Source organism: Corvus kubaryi, unplaced genomic scaffold, assembly GCF_017639235.1.
Source record: "Corvus kubaryi isolate FWS band 111438036 unplaced genomic scaffold, C.kubaryi_AGA036_p1.0 split1-131, whole genome shotgun sequence".
Lineage (NCBI taxonomy): Eukaryota > Metazoa > Chordata > Aves > Passeriformes > Corvidae > Corvus > Corvus kubaryi.
The window spans coordinates 23,638,262-23,651,402 of record NW_024582073.1 but is presented as its reverse complement, the minus strand read 5'-3'; the positions used below and the strand labels follow the sequence as shown (position 1 = coordinate 23,651,402).

At 38.1% G+C, this 13,141-nt stretch overlaps 1 protein-coding gene across 4 annotated transcripts in view; it reads right to left on the bottom strand.

Annotated features, from left to right (window-relative positions):
- Window positions 1-13,141, bottom strand: part of ZFYVE28 (zinc finger FYVE-type containing 28) — a 151,490-nt gene that overhangs the window by 29,364 nt on the left and 108,985 nt on the right. For 2 of the 4 annotated variants that reach the window (XM_042053084.1, XM_042053085.1), the window contains exon 9: window positions 3,262-3,366. The exons of the other annotated variants lie outside the window; for them this stretch is intronic. In XM_042053084.1, coding sequence (XP_041909018.1) covers window positions 3,262-3,366 — 105 coding nt within the window. The remainder of the gene's footprint in view (window positions 1-3,261; window positions 3,367-13,141) is intronic. 4 annotated transcript variants of the gene reach the window in all.

The following is a 13,141-nucleotide window of genomic DNA, read 5'->3' as shown; positions in this document are numbered from 1 at the left end:
AACCATTAAAAAGGAAAAACTGAATGGATGTTTTTTTCATGAAGCTACTATAATCAATGGGCCAATTGCCACTTCCCTGCTGTAGGGCAATTTTCACTCCAGTCAGCAGTGTTATTTCACAGTCACACTGATGTACAAAAGACTTCTGCATAGCCTTCAAAGTCTGCATAAAAACACAGTTTCTTGGAAGCTTTCTAAAATACATAGAACACATTTATTCTTTGCTGAGAAAGCCGACTACTGGTATGGGCATCTCAAGTCTGGATACTGCTTAATGAACATTTTGCAAAAAATTATCTTCTGAACTGGGCTTAACATTTAACTTCTTGACCACCAGACCTCTGAGACCAGAAAGAGGAACCTTCTACACAGACCAGGTGCCAATGAAATCATCAACTTTCCTTAGCAAAACCATTTGAGAACCCTCTGTACTTTTATTCTTCTCTCAATTTGTGGTCTAGGAACCTTGAGTAAAGTTTTAAATTTTTTTTCAAATTACTGTCTGAACCACCAGTAATCAAAGTGTGCAACCACAGTTCTCCTTTAAGACTGAAAATCTTCAGCCCAGATGCATTTCAACAAATTACACGCTTAACCAAGGTTGTCACTCTTCCCTATTGATTAAATAGGGAACCTTCAGGAACTCCAAATTTAGGTGTGTGAGTTTAGTGCCTAAAATTAGGTGGGATGAATATAGCTCAAAAAAAATTACACAGCATTAGTTGATAAGGAAAAAGTCTAAGGTGGTAAATCACAGGCTGACTTGAAGCAGCCTCTTAAATTGGTCCCAAATGGCTCCTTACAGTCCTAACAGCTTTTTCCTCTCAATAAAAACCAAAATGGCAAACAATGATCCATGGGTTGAATGGTGCTCTGGGATCCAAAGAGTGGGAATTTTCTCCTTGGTTCTCCATTTGGAAAACAATAAATGTACACACATACAGAACTCCATATATACAATACTTCATTGTTTCAAATCAATTCAATCTATGCTATTTAATACACTATTAGTTCAACACTGCTACTGCAGCTAAAACCGGTTTTGCTACCAGAGCTAAATTTTCTGAAGTTATTCCCAAAACATGCTGCAATCTGACAACATGTCTCAGAACTAATTATTTAATAGCACAAAGGAATTGTTTATGTTTCACAGGAGGCTGAAAGGCCACATAAATGTATTTCAAGAATTCTATGTCTAGCCAATTATTTTTCAGATAAAATTGCAAATGTTACACTTAATTTCTAATTGTTGTTAAGTGAAAACAGCAAGAAATTAAGTACATTAAAATGGCATATTTCAGTAGAAAAAGAAACAAATTCCCAAATTAGGTATTATTTTGGATATGCATATGGCATCATGGAAAACTCAGTTATTTCAGAGAAGAACATTTTAGAGATTGTCTTTGCAAGGAACACGTTTGTTGTAGTAAACAAATAATGCAACTCTAGAGAAGCTGTTTAATGACCAAATAAAACTCTAAAGAGAGAACAGGGGAGCTCCTTAAAAATAACATATTCTAAAAAATGATACAAATAGATGCACTGAATATTACATTTTTATGCACAAAGATCTAGAAACATACTACTGTGAAGCAGTTAGCTTTTCCTCTTCTTTTATTAAAGTAAGTCATTAAAAGAAGTTTAAACTGTTTTTCAACTAAGTCTTTCAAAAGGGGAAACTCCTGTCATTACAGTCAAGCAGGCACTTCGCTAGTTTGTTTTACTGGACCACAAAATACAATAGCTACATCTCTAGTAATATCCACTGCAGATACAGATGCAGAAAAATAGCCACCTTAGGTTTCATCAAGCCACCCAGGGCTGATGCAATGCTGAATTTCAGTGGACAAGAGCACAAAAGCACATGTAGAAATACTGCCTTATAAATCAAACTTTCATTCACCTAAGCATCAATTGCAACTGCAACACTCATGTACAAAGGCAGTACAGTAAGGCCTTCAAAAGAGGTGGTGCATCTAATCAAGACTTATTCTTACTGCTCCAGATATTCCTGAAGGGTAACTGAGGCTACATCTACCATCCATTCAGACAGCCCTGTGTGAAACAGTCTTCGATGTGTACAGTATTTGGAACAGGGCAACTGCTGCATGAGGGTAAATTGGGTTTTGTTTGAAGAACAGTCAAAAGGAAATGTATCTCAAAATTAAAACAATGAAGAACAGTTTTTGTTGCATCTTTCTGCCCTTATTTTAAAAACACGAAACTCTAAAAAATTGAACTTGAAGACAGGTACATCCTAAAAAACCTCCAGTTGTTATTTGTAGTATTGCATCTATCACTGTTGGAAAAGCCATTTTATCTCCTTTTTATCCCCAAACTTAGATGAAAGTTGAAAATCCTGAAGTTCAAATGAAGTGCTGGGAAGAGAAAAACAGATGAAAAAGAGAGGACAAGAAGCAGTGGAGGATGATCTACATCAGCTGAAGCAGTGATATTTCAATCTGTCTGTACCAGAGCAAAAGCGTTACTGCATACAGCGTACGCAATACATCTCATCCACGTGTGTTACGCAAACAATGAAAAATGCAAAGATCTCACTTTTATGCTTTAGTTACATTTTTCTGCCCTAACCTTAATTCCTCTAGCACTCTCATTAAGTGCTTTGAATAAAACTAAAGTTAAAACTCCCATGCAGTTTCAGAAGATAAGAATATAAAATAGTATTGCTAATAACACCAAGGTCATGGTTTCAATCCCTGTCCGGGCCATTTACTTACAAATTGAATTCCACAACCTCTGTGGGGCCCTTCCAACTCAGAATATTCTATGAAGTCAGAAGCAGTTCTTCACTGTATTCTTACCAATGCTGGCCAGCAACAGGATGCAAGTTAAACTGTTGTTAACTGGAATGTTCCTTTATTTTACAAGGCAGAACAAAATGGAAAAAACATGTTTTCTAGAAAGCTAAGGGCTAGCTAAGAAAAACATTTGTAACTTGTCAAGCCACAACCTGAAGTGTCTCCTAAGAACTGCTATATGGATAAATAAAAGCAAGGTCATGGACATATGTAGGTGATTCCTGTACGCATTAAAAACTGTTCCAGAAACAGTTGCCTCACATTTGTCAGAGCACTGAAGAAAGCTGGCAGGTTAAAAAAAAGAAACAACCAAAAAGCACCTGTTGTTCAAAAGGAAGAATACTCAGAAGTGTTGCTGTCACTTGATTAATTCAATGAAAATTTTTAACCAAGCATAACTCAATACCATTCGTCAAATCTGACTGGGAAGTGATGTTATTACCTCAGAGCGTATATGCTGGAGAGACTACATGTAGTGACAGAAACACTCTCATAGTCACTGCTGGAGATGGAGCTGAGGGGGGAATCACGTAAGCCATCCTGAGAACTGAAAAAACATACGGAAACAAAATGAACTGCTGAAGCAAGCAAAGGCAAAAACAGAGCATTGTGATAAGTCATGGCTTGTCATGGGTTATACAGAAACAAGAATAAACTGGCAGTTGCATTTTTCGCTCTTCAGAAAATGATACAAACCTATTCTGTTTTCTTCCCAAAAGGACAGGCAATTCAGTAAAGTCAGTGGGCACACATCTTATAACAATCTTCAACTTAATTCATGCCATACAGTTAAAATATTCAGAAAAGAACTGAGAATCTTACATTTTCATTGGAGATAGAGGGAATAGCATGTTCATGCTGCTAAGTGTGGCTATAACCTTAAAATGAAGACATAACAAAACTGAAAGTTCATAAAGCCATCTTGGGTTTCAGGCCAAGGCACAGTAATCGATACGCTTCAAAAACTTCTGAATATCGTGACAAGTTTGACCCACGTTTCCTCCCCATTGGAAGGAAAAGGTTTGTTAGAAAGGAGAAAGATGACACTTCGGTGATGGAACTGAAGATAATACACCTGCCCCTGCCCCTAAGTTTGCTCAGTCCCTGTAAGGGCCACATATGTACCTCAAAATTTGTGCTTTGAGACAACAGATATCCAGGAAGGAGCAGTCCCATGGCAAACCACCGACATGTCTTTAGTGGAAATCCACTAGCTACTAAGTAAAAGGATATGAATAATTCAAATGAACAGTACACAACTTGTCTCTGGCATCCCTGGACTAATGAAAAGCCTCTAAATAACCATCATTTTGGATCTTACATCATATTATCAACATAAACTAGGATTAGAGAATTAAAAATAGTTTAATAGTGCTTATGAAACTATCTTGTAAAGACCAATTTCTTGTTTGAGTAATAATTTACTGCTCAGCTACTGGAAATTCCACAAGCTGAAAAAAATTATATGAGATATGAAAACATGTAATCTTGAGCATAGATATCAAAGCTGCATTGGCTCTAGGCGGTGCAGAAGATTCATTCAAGCATGCTGAACTCAAATGTTAACTCAACAGAAATCTTTGGACAATGCAAAGAGAAACCTAAGAAACATCCCCAGTTAGAAGAGAGGTAGTTATATACGTCAGGGTTATTTTACCTTACTTCTCCACAATTATTAGCAGATTTTTTTATGTTCTTTTGCTTTCTAGACATATGCAAACCAGTTATGTTCCAAACTCTTTTCTTCTATTAAATTTACTAATACAGCTATTTTTTCAGCTAGAAGTCTGGAAGAATGCTTAAAGGGAATTCTTCAAAGCAGTCTATGGAAGGTATGCGCTTTAATCCCACTAAGAAATAATAGGATTTGTTCGCATACCTCCCACTAATCACTAGGAAAATGCACCCCTTCATGTTTCTCATTTCTGACTGCCAATTTGAAAATAAATCCCAAGTGTACCATGCTTTAGTTGAAAGCAGAGACTTCACAACTGGAAAATAATTTTATCAGACTTGAACAAAAATCTATTTAACTTTCAATCGTTTTATGTAATTTCCCTTGCTAATTCTGCTCATTACGAAGAGATACATGCATTTAAACAAAAGCTTACTCTTTTATAGCTCATCACCTTTACCCATCTAATCTTACAATATGGTCATGCTACTAAAATGTAGTTTTACTATCTGTTTTACAGCAGCTAAATGATATTAAAAAAACTATTAGCATACAATTTCACACCTTGATTAGGCAGGTGTGATGGTGTGATCGCCCCCCTTTTCTTTTAAGGCAAAAGCCAGAAATGGCAGTCCGGATGTCTGTACCCAAGCTGGGCTCTGGGGAGACAGGTAACACCACATGGCCAAGGGCTGTAAATCTTGCTCACCAGCTGAGGGCTACTTGAGCATGCACCAACCAAAGTACAATGGGTGTGCAAATATGACTCATCATAAGTCACTCATCTTAGCCCAAAAATAGTGGACATTCCAGAGCCTGTTCAACTCTTCTGTGCAGCAGCAGGCCGCATGCCAGGATCTCCCCTTGAGTAGGAACGCCTCTCATGATTACTCCTCAAGGCTGAGCGAATCCTTATCACATCAGATACTGAGTAAGTGAACTGGGAATAAGCACGCCGAAATGTTGAAATATTAGCTAAGTGATAAAAAGATTGACTGCACATATATAAATAACCCTTTAGACATAAACCATTGATCACATCTGGGACTAAGTCCAGATTCAGCTGCAGCCACACTCCTCTCTGAGAAGTCTTCTCTGAACCTCCTGACTCAATGAAAGGGTCTCCCTGGCAGTTTTGTCTGACCCATTCTCTATGCACTAAATAGTGAAGTGTATCTTGCCATCAAACCTTCTTAAACCGCTGTCACATTTACCATGGAATTTTGTTAACTCATTGTCTTACAGCAAATACATCATTGCTTCTCTCTTGCAAGTGAAGCACATCGCTCTTTTGTTCAGAGTAAACTAATCTTTGAAGAGCAGAACCAGGAAACAAGAACAAGGACCAAACTCAGCATCTTCTTTTATGCTCTCTCACCTCCCCACCACTTCCAGATTTTTCCAGTGTAACAATCCTGCCAGCTGATTTGGGTAGTAATAATTTTTCTGAAAGATGTCAGGTTTGCTGTCCTTAAGTGCCTTCTGTGAATCTCTGCCTAATATATTTGAAGTCCAATCAAAATATCTCAGTTACCAGTATTTAAGAACTTAAATTCAATTTTCTTAGGTTCTAGTTTTCTACTTTTTTGTTTTGAAGAATTTAAAGTTTTAAGCTCTTACACAGAGCCCAAAGCGCTAACATTTTTCCTAAGAACTCAGAAGTTCTCACACATTTTTAGGGAGTTAAATGCTCTAGGCTAAAACACAAACCACTACCCTAATAAAGGACCTTAATGGTAAGTAACCCAATGAGCATCATGAGCATAATGGCCCACAACCAGCTGGCATTATCAACTATCTCAATGCTATCTTTATTTTCATCTTCACAGATGTCTTCTGAACAGATAACAAGCCTCACCTCATCTCTTCTCCACACTTCTTTGCCTTTCATTTCAACCTTCTCTCACCCCATACAAGTTTCTATCAGCACAACTTCTTCTCACCAGTTCCACCATCCCATCTGTTTTTAAGCCTTTTCTTAATACTGGTGGCCATTCTAAACTGCTTTATAAATGCTTTCATTTTCCACTTCTCCATTTTTCTCTTGGGGCACAAACCTGACCATGCTGAACAATCCTGATTTCAGGATTAGATATCCATCCCATCAGTCATCATGCGGCAACGTAAACTGCTTAAACACGCTTGACACAAACATCAGTTTTTTGTAATAAATTATGTGTAGTTTAGGCAATTTCAACATGCAACCATTTTTCTTATTCCTGTGTATCCACATAGATTGAATTATTGTACCAGAAACAGTATTTATCATTAACAGTGTTTATTTCTGGTTAATATTCAGGCTGTAACTCTTGAGATAAGAAGTTCTGTGTTTATTTAGAACCAAGAAGAGGGAATCCTGTAATGCTAACTCTGTTTTATACTATCTGTTATACTAACTAGCTTTTAAAAAACCCCAGCAAAACAAAACAAAAAACCACAACCAACAAATAAAATAGACTCCTGACATACTCACTGTTTTCCCTCTCAGTACACACAGACTCAGGGTAACTGTAAAATTTTCTTCTTATTAATGTCTGCCTGAAGATCCTCTCTGCTTTTCTAAGGTGCTGGTAGATCCTGAGGTGAATTGACCTGTTTTTCACATCTCAAGATTCCCATTATCAGCTGATGATGGCTCAGCACACACATTCATTAGAACAATTACAGGAGAAAATCTGTGCATTCTGCAGCCCTTCCTTCCCACATCAGCCCACAGGTGACCTGAGCTTCACCACATCGTGCTCATCTGCAATAGCGTTGTGTTGGATTGGGATTCATAGGACTGCTTAAACTGGGTAAGGTGGCAAAAGTTTCTTTCATTTGTAGGTCTTAAATGCCTACAGTGCTCTTTCAAAAATTACATTCTAGCACTGGATAAGACCACTATCCATGCTCATCAAAACATAATTCTTCAACACTTCTGATAAAATTACAGAATAAAGATTTGAGGACACGGAGCAAAGTGACACGGGGTGATATGGCTGCCTCTTTTCATGGAATACTGGCAGACTGAACCAATGAACCATTTATTTAAAGCTGTTGGCCATGTTTTGTAACTATTCTAAGAAAAAAAACTGAAAGCCATCTTTTTTTAATCCATGTTTTTTTCTACTGGAATGTGTTTCTAGCCTCTCACATTTAATTAAACCTCTGTTTCAGGGGATGGTTTCTTCATGAATGCTATTGATTGAATACAATTACATTTCATAATACAATAGTTAATAGGCACAAGTATTGTTTAACTAGCTCACTACATTAAAGCCTCATGTGTAACACCAAATCCACTCAAAAATTACCTTTTAAAACTTTTTGACCTGTTATTTCAGGAATCCCTACATTGAAAGCTAATATGGTTCACTGTTGCTTTAATTGATATTTGGACCTCGTAAAAGGGAAGCTGGTATAAAACAGTGACACTTCCTATTTGCACACTAAAGCTCCGTAACAGCAGTGCTGTTATTGGATACTGCACAAAATCAGTGTTCAACAAACAAGGTAAAACACTGCCACTTCTAATTTGAGACCTGCATTGTAAAAAAGAAGGGGAGGAGGGACTGAAAAAATTAATTTATACTGAATCTGAATTTGGCTAGTTGCACAAAGGCAAGAAACAGAATACTAGAAGGGGAACAAAGAACTTCAATCAACAGCCAGATCAACGATTGCTTAAGGGAAGTTTTGCAGTTAAAAGGCTGATGTTTGGTTCCCAATCAACTACTATTTGCTTTTTGCTGATGAGAATTTTTCTTTCTCCTGAATAGCTAGCTAAAAGACTAATCAGTACAAGACATTAACAGACATATTTTTGTTTATGTGAACTTGCACAGCTGTCCATTAATTTTTTAGGGAAAAGGCAACATTTTCATGTAAAAATATACAAAATTTTCTTAAGTCTTACTGTGATGGGAAAATTATAGAAAAGCATGAATTTAAGACATTTAATCAAGTTAATCTGCATTTCAATATCAATTAATCTAGTTTTGATAAAGGAGTACTTGTAGAATCAAAAGCTAGAAACTAAGACAAGCTAGAAACTTTGTGTGAATTTGGTTTTGTTCTCTTAGCAAGTGTTAGCCATCCCCAAAATACAAATGGCTCTTTTCCATGCATTTATAAAGGTGGAATTACTTATCTTAAAGTTGCTGTACTGAAAATGTACACATATCACATGTTGCTAAGGAGTGAACAAAATAAAGTACAGGCCAAAAACATCAAAATTAGAAACCAACTGTCTGAAACAGGTGTTCATCTTTTTACACAGTTATTCTAATATGCTGAGGAAATAAAATTTTTAATATAGTACATTACAGACAATTGTAATATATAAACATTGTACAATATATGCAATTTAGGATTAAAGAATTGCAAGACTAAGAAATGAGACAACTTGAATACCAAGATAAAGAAAAATTATTCCTCTTATTCTAGAATTCCAATATAGATCAACAAATAGCAAAACATGCTTTTCCAAGGTTGCCTCATTCCTCCTCCTTGCACTGCAAAAGCATATGGCAAAATATTCTATTTTTTAGCCCCCACAAGTAAATGCAAACAGCGCCAGCATCGAACAGCCAATGGACACAGCTAGAGCTTGCAGGAAGGGTCAAGGTAAGAAATTCTCCTCAGTACCATTTACAGCTCCTTTTGCCAGTTCTCAGGTGCACTGCATAAAGCTTCAAGAATACATTCAAACAGATCAAGGAAAATGCAAAAAAAAAAAAAAAAAATTTGTAAAACTTAAGCTAGACATTTTAAATAGACCTGCAGTGGAAAAGCGAGAAACCATGCTTAATAATCCCTTTTTTTATGTCAGAGCTGTTTTGAAGTCAGTATGTAGATAAACAAACGTGCAACACAACCAGGTATTTAAGACTAAAACATGAAAACACCAGCATTGTATGACAATATCAAACAGGTTGCCAAACTTCATAAAATATTAGCAGGTTTACATGGACTTCTCAGCTCCGGAAAGAACAGAACGACAAATATTTACAAAACACACCAAAAAATTACCTTCCCTCTTTGTAATTTTCTTTCTTCTGTGAAAGACAGGCAGAATTTTACATTTAAATGAACATTTCTTTTAAAATCTGTACAGTTTGCTTCCCGTTGAAAACCAAGGAATACTAAATACAGATTTAAAGCTTGGTTTTGGTGTTAACTTGTCCTTTTTTACCCCAAAACACCAAATGGTGCTTTGTCATAGTTTTATCATCTTCTGTTCTATTCTTACATGGCTTTCCCCCCTTAACAGTTTGTTTTGCTACATGACAGCCTTTATGTATCACATTGTCCCTTCAGCAGATCAGATACTACATCTTTGCTGGTGCTTTTCTTGTATTTGCATCTCATTAGCTCTGCTGCCCAAGACTCTCGTGCTGTTGGTGTTTTGTATCTTTGAGATACTTACAAGCAAATAACACAGAAAGGCATAACATTAGCTATGACTTAAAAACCAAAGTAGTAGAGACTTGTCAATACCCAGTGATGGCCTTCTGTGACAGAGCGACTCCATCAGCAGACAAGGGAAGGGCTATGGGACGACATTTAGCTGCACTTCTGTAAAGCCTTTGACACAGTCCCTCAGAACATCCTTCTATGTGAATTGGAGAGAGATGGATTCAATGAATGGACTGTTAGGTGGATCAGAAATTGGCTGGATGGTCAGATCCAGAGGGCAGTGGTCAACGGCTCAAATCCCGATGGACATCAGTGACAAGTGGCGTCCCTCAGGGGTCTGAACTGGGACCAGAATTACTTACCATCTTCATTAATGACACAGATGAAGGAATCAAGTGCACCCTCAACACATTTGCAGGTAACACCCAGCTGAGTGGTGCAGTTCACGCACCTGAAGGATGGGATGCCATCCAGAGGGACCTGGACAAGCTCAAGAAGTGGCCCACGGGAATCTCATGAGCTGTAACAAGACCACGTGCAAGGGCCTGCACCTGGGTCAGGACGGCTCCTGGTGTCAACACAGGCTGGGGATGAACAGATCAAGAGCAGCCCTGAGGACTTGGGGGTGCTGGTGGGTGAGGGGCTGGACACAACCCAGCCATGGGCACTCACAGCACAGAAACTACCCTGTCCTGGCATCATCCAAAGCACTGTGGGCAGCAGCTGAGGGAGGGGATTCTGCCCCTCTGTCCCACTCAGGTGAGACCCTTCCTGCAGAGCGACATCCAGTGCTGGGGTCTCCAGGACAGAAAGGACATGGACCTGTTGGAGCAAGTCCAGAGGAGGCCACCAAGATGATCAGCACCTCTCCTATGAGGAAATGGCTGAGAGAATTGGGATTGCTCTGCCTGGACAAGAGAAGGCTTTGGGGTGACCTAATTGAGGCCTTCCAGTACCTGGAGGGAGCCTACAAGAAGGATGGAGAAGGACTTTTTACAAGAGCAGGTAGTAACAGGACAAGGAGAGATGGCTTCAAACTGAAGGAGGGTAGGTTTACATTAGATGTAAGAAATTCTTTACCGTGAGGGTGGTGAGGCCCTGGCATGGGTTGCCCAGAGAATTTGTGAATGTCCCATCCCTGGAAGTGTCCAAGGTCAGGTTGGATGGGGTTTTGAGCAACCTGGTCTAGTGGGAGGTGTCCCTGCCCATGGCAGGGGTTTGGAACAAGATTATCTTTAAAGTCCCTTCCAACCCAAACCGTTTTATGATTCTATGAAATCTTTAGTAGAAAAGTGTTTAATCTGCATTTTAAACCCCACTGAATTTTGAGGCTAGACAGAGAAGCCTGAAATACCAGATATTTCAGATTATTACAAGGATTATTATGGTAAACCAATTTGGATCACAGAGATTACACCTATAATGTCATATCGTGTAGTAAGATGACTGACTTACTAAAACAAACAGTTTGTGTCACAATATACACATTTGAGAGCTGCTTTAGTCAAAAAAGGAAAGAAAATTTTCTTCTACTTGGTGACTTACAGTAACTAGAAAGTAAATACATTTATCAAGTTGATGAATGAGCCTATCCTGCAGCTATTCCATGTGTATGAGATTGCTTATTGTTCTAGCTAATGGGTCCATCATTCTGAAAATAATCTACAGTCTCCAACATTTCCCCTATGGTTAAGTTGGCATTCACAAGTATGTAATAGGGAGCAGTCACAGAAGTCTAATGTGATCTTCCAATTTAAAAATACCATCAAAAAGCAGTGATTAGTCATTGCCCAGGCAGCATGAGTAAGGAAAGGTCCACAAAGTTCTGGTTTGTAACTGAATTATCTCTTTTACTGATAACATGACTAGTCATTCAGAGGCAAGACCCAAATCTATACATATATATAAAGAAAAAATAGGATCTATCCACATATAAATTTTTAATCTAGTTCTCAGTAGAACCCCAGTATCTCCATCTTTCACTGAACATACCAAAGGAGTTGATATTAGTATGTGCCCAAATAAAGCAGCAACAATCTAGCAACAAAATACCTCCATCCCTACTGCTCTACTGCTGCAAAGGTGGAATACTTGCCAATTAATAACAGATGTACTGTAGTCTCAATAATAAATACAGCTAGTTAGAAGTAATCAACAAAGTAACTGTGTAAGAGGCTATGGTTAAAACAGACAAATCCCACTGACTTGTTGAAATATTTAAAAACACTCACCCAAGAGTTTTAGAACTCAAGAATGAATGAGATTAATTATTAAGCTCTCTTTTAAAACTTCCTTGATGCCTGGAGTCCAAAGGTGGCAATCCCTAAAAATAAGGACTCCATGGGGATTCAAACAGCTCTAGCTCTGTAAGCCTGATGTTCATACCAAGCAACATAAAATGCATCGAAAGCTAAAATGAGTAGACAACAATATGAAGATCTGTCTGGGAAGAAGTAACGTGACTTCTGCAGAGGGAACCTCTTGGGAGCTCTGTGAAGGGGTCAAGAAGCTTGAGAAGAATGGTGATGCATCTGTCAAGCCTCTGGATTTCCAAACAGGTTTTGTCAAAATACCTCATTAAAGGCTTTTAAGGAAACTAAGGAGCTAAAACATTAAGAGGGAAGGGTCCAAAAAGGATAAATAATTTTTAATCACAAGGGAGAAGCTGTTAAACAATCACTTCTCAGAAGGGTGGGATGTCATGGCTGAGGTTCTTCAGCACCCTGGGAGCTTTATTTTTGTGTATGATCTGCAAAAACAGAGAGAGCAATGAGCTCTGAAAGGTTACTACCAATGCAAGATTATTCAGGGTAATAACCAGAACAGACTGAAGAACTGCCCAGGATCTGAAAGTCTGAATAACCTTACTAAAAGGTAATAAAATGGTAAGACTTAACTGGTAAACACATGGAGAACAATTTTAGCATCAGATACAGAATGACAGCCTCTGAGATCACAAGCAGCATCTTGGGGCTTTAGCAGACAACTTCAAAAAGAACCTCAGCACACCACTTAGCAAAAAATCCCAAGTCAAATACCAGGAACCACTGAAAACCAGCAGAAAACAATTATGCCACTGTGCACATCCAGAGTTTGCTCGTATCTTGAGTAAGTGCAGTTCTGATTCACTTATTGCTAGGAGTAAATCGTATAATTGAAAACTGTTTAGGGTAAGAGAGAAGGCATGATCAAAGGTTTGTGGACAACTTCTGATCAAGTAGGCTCTGACTTTTCCAATCTGAAAAAG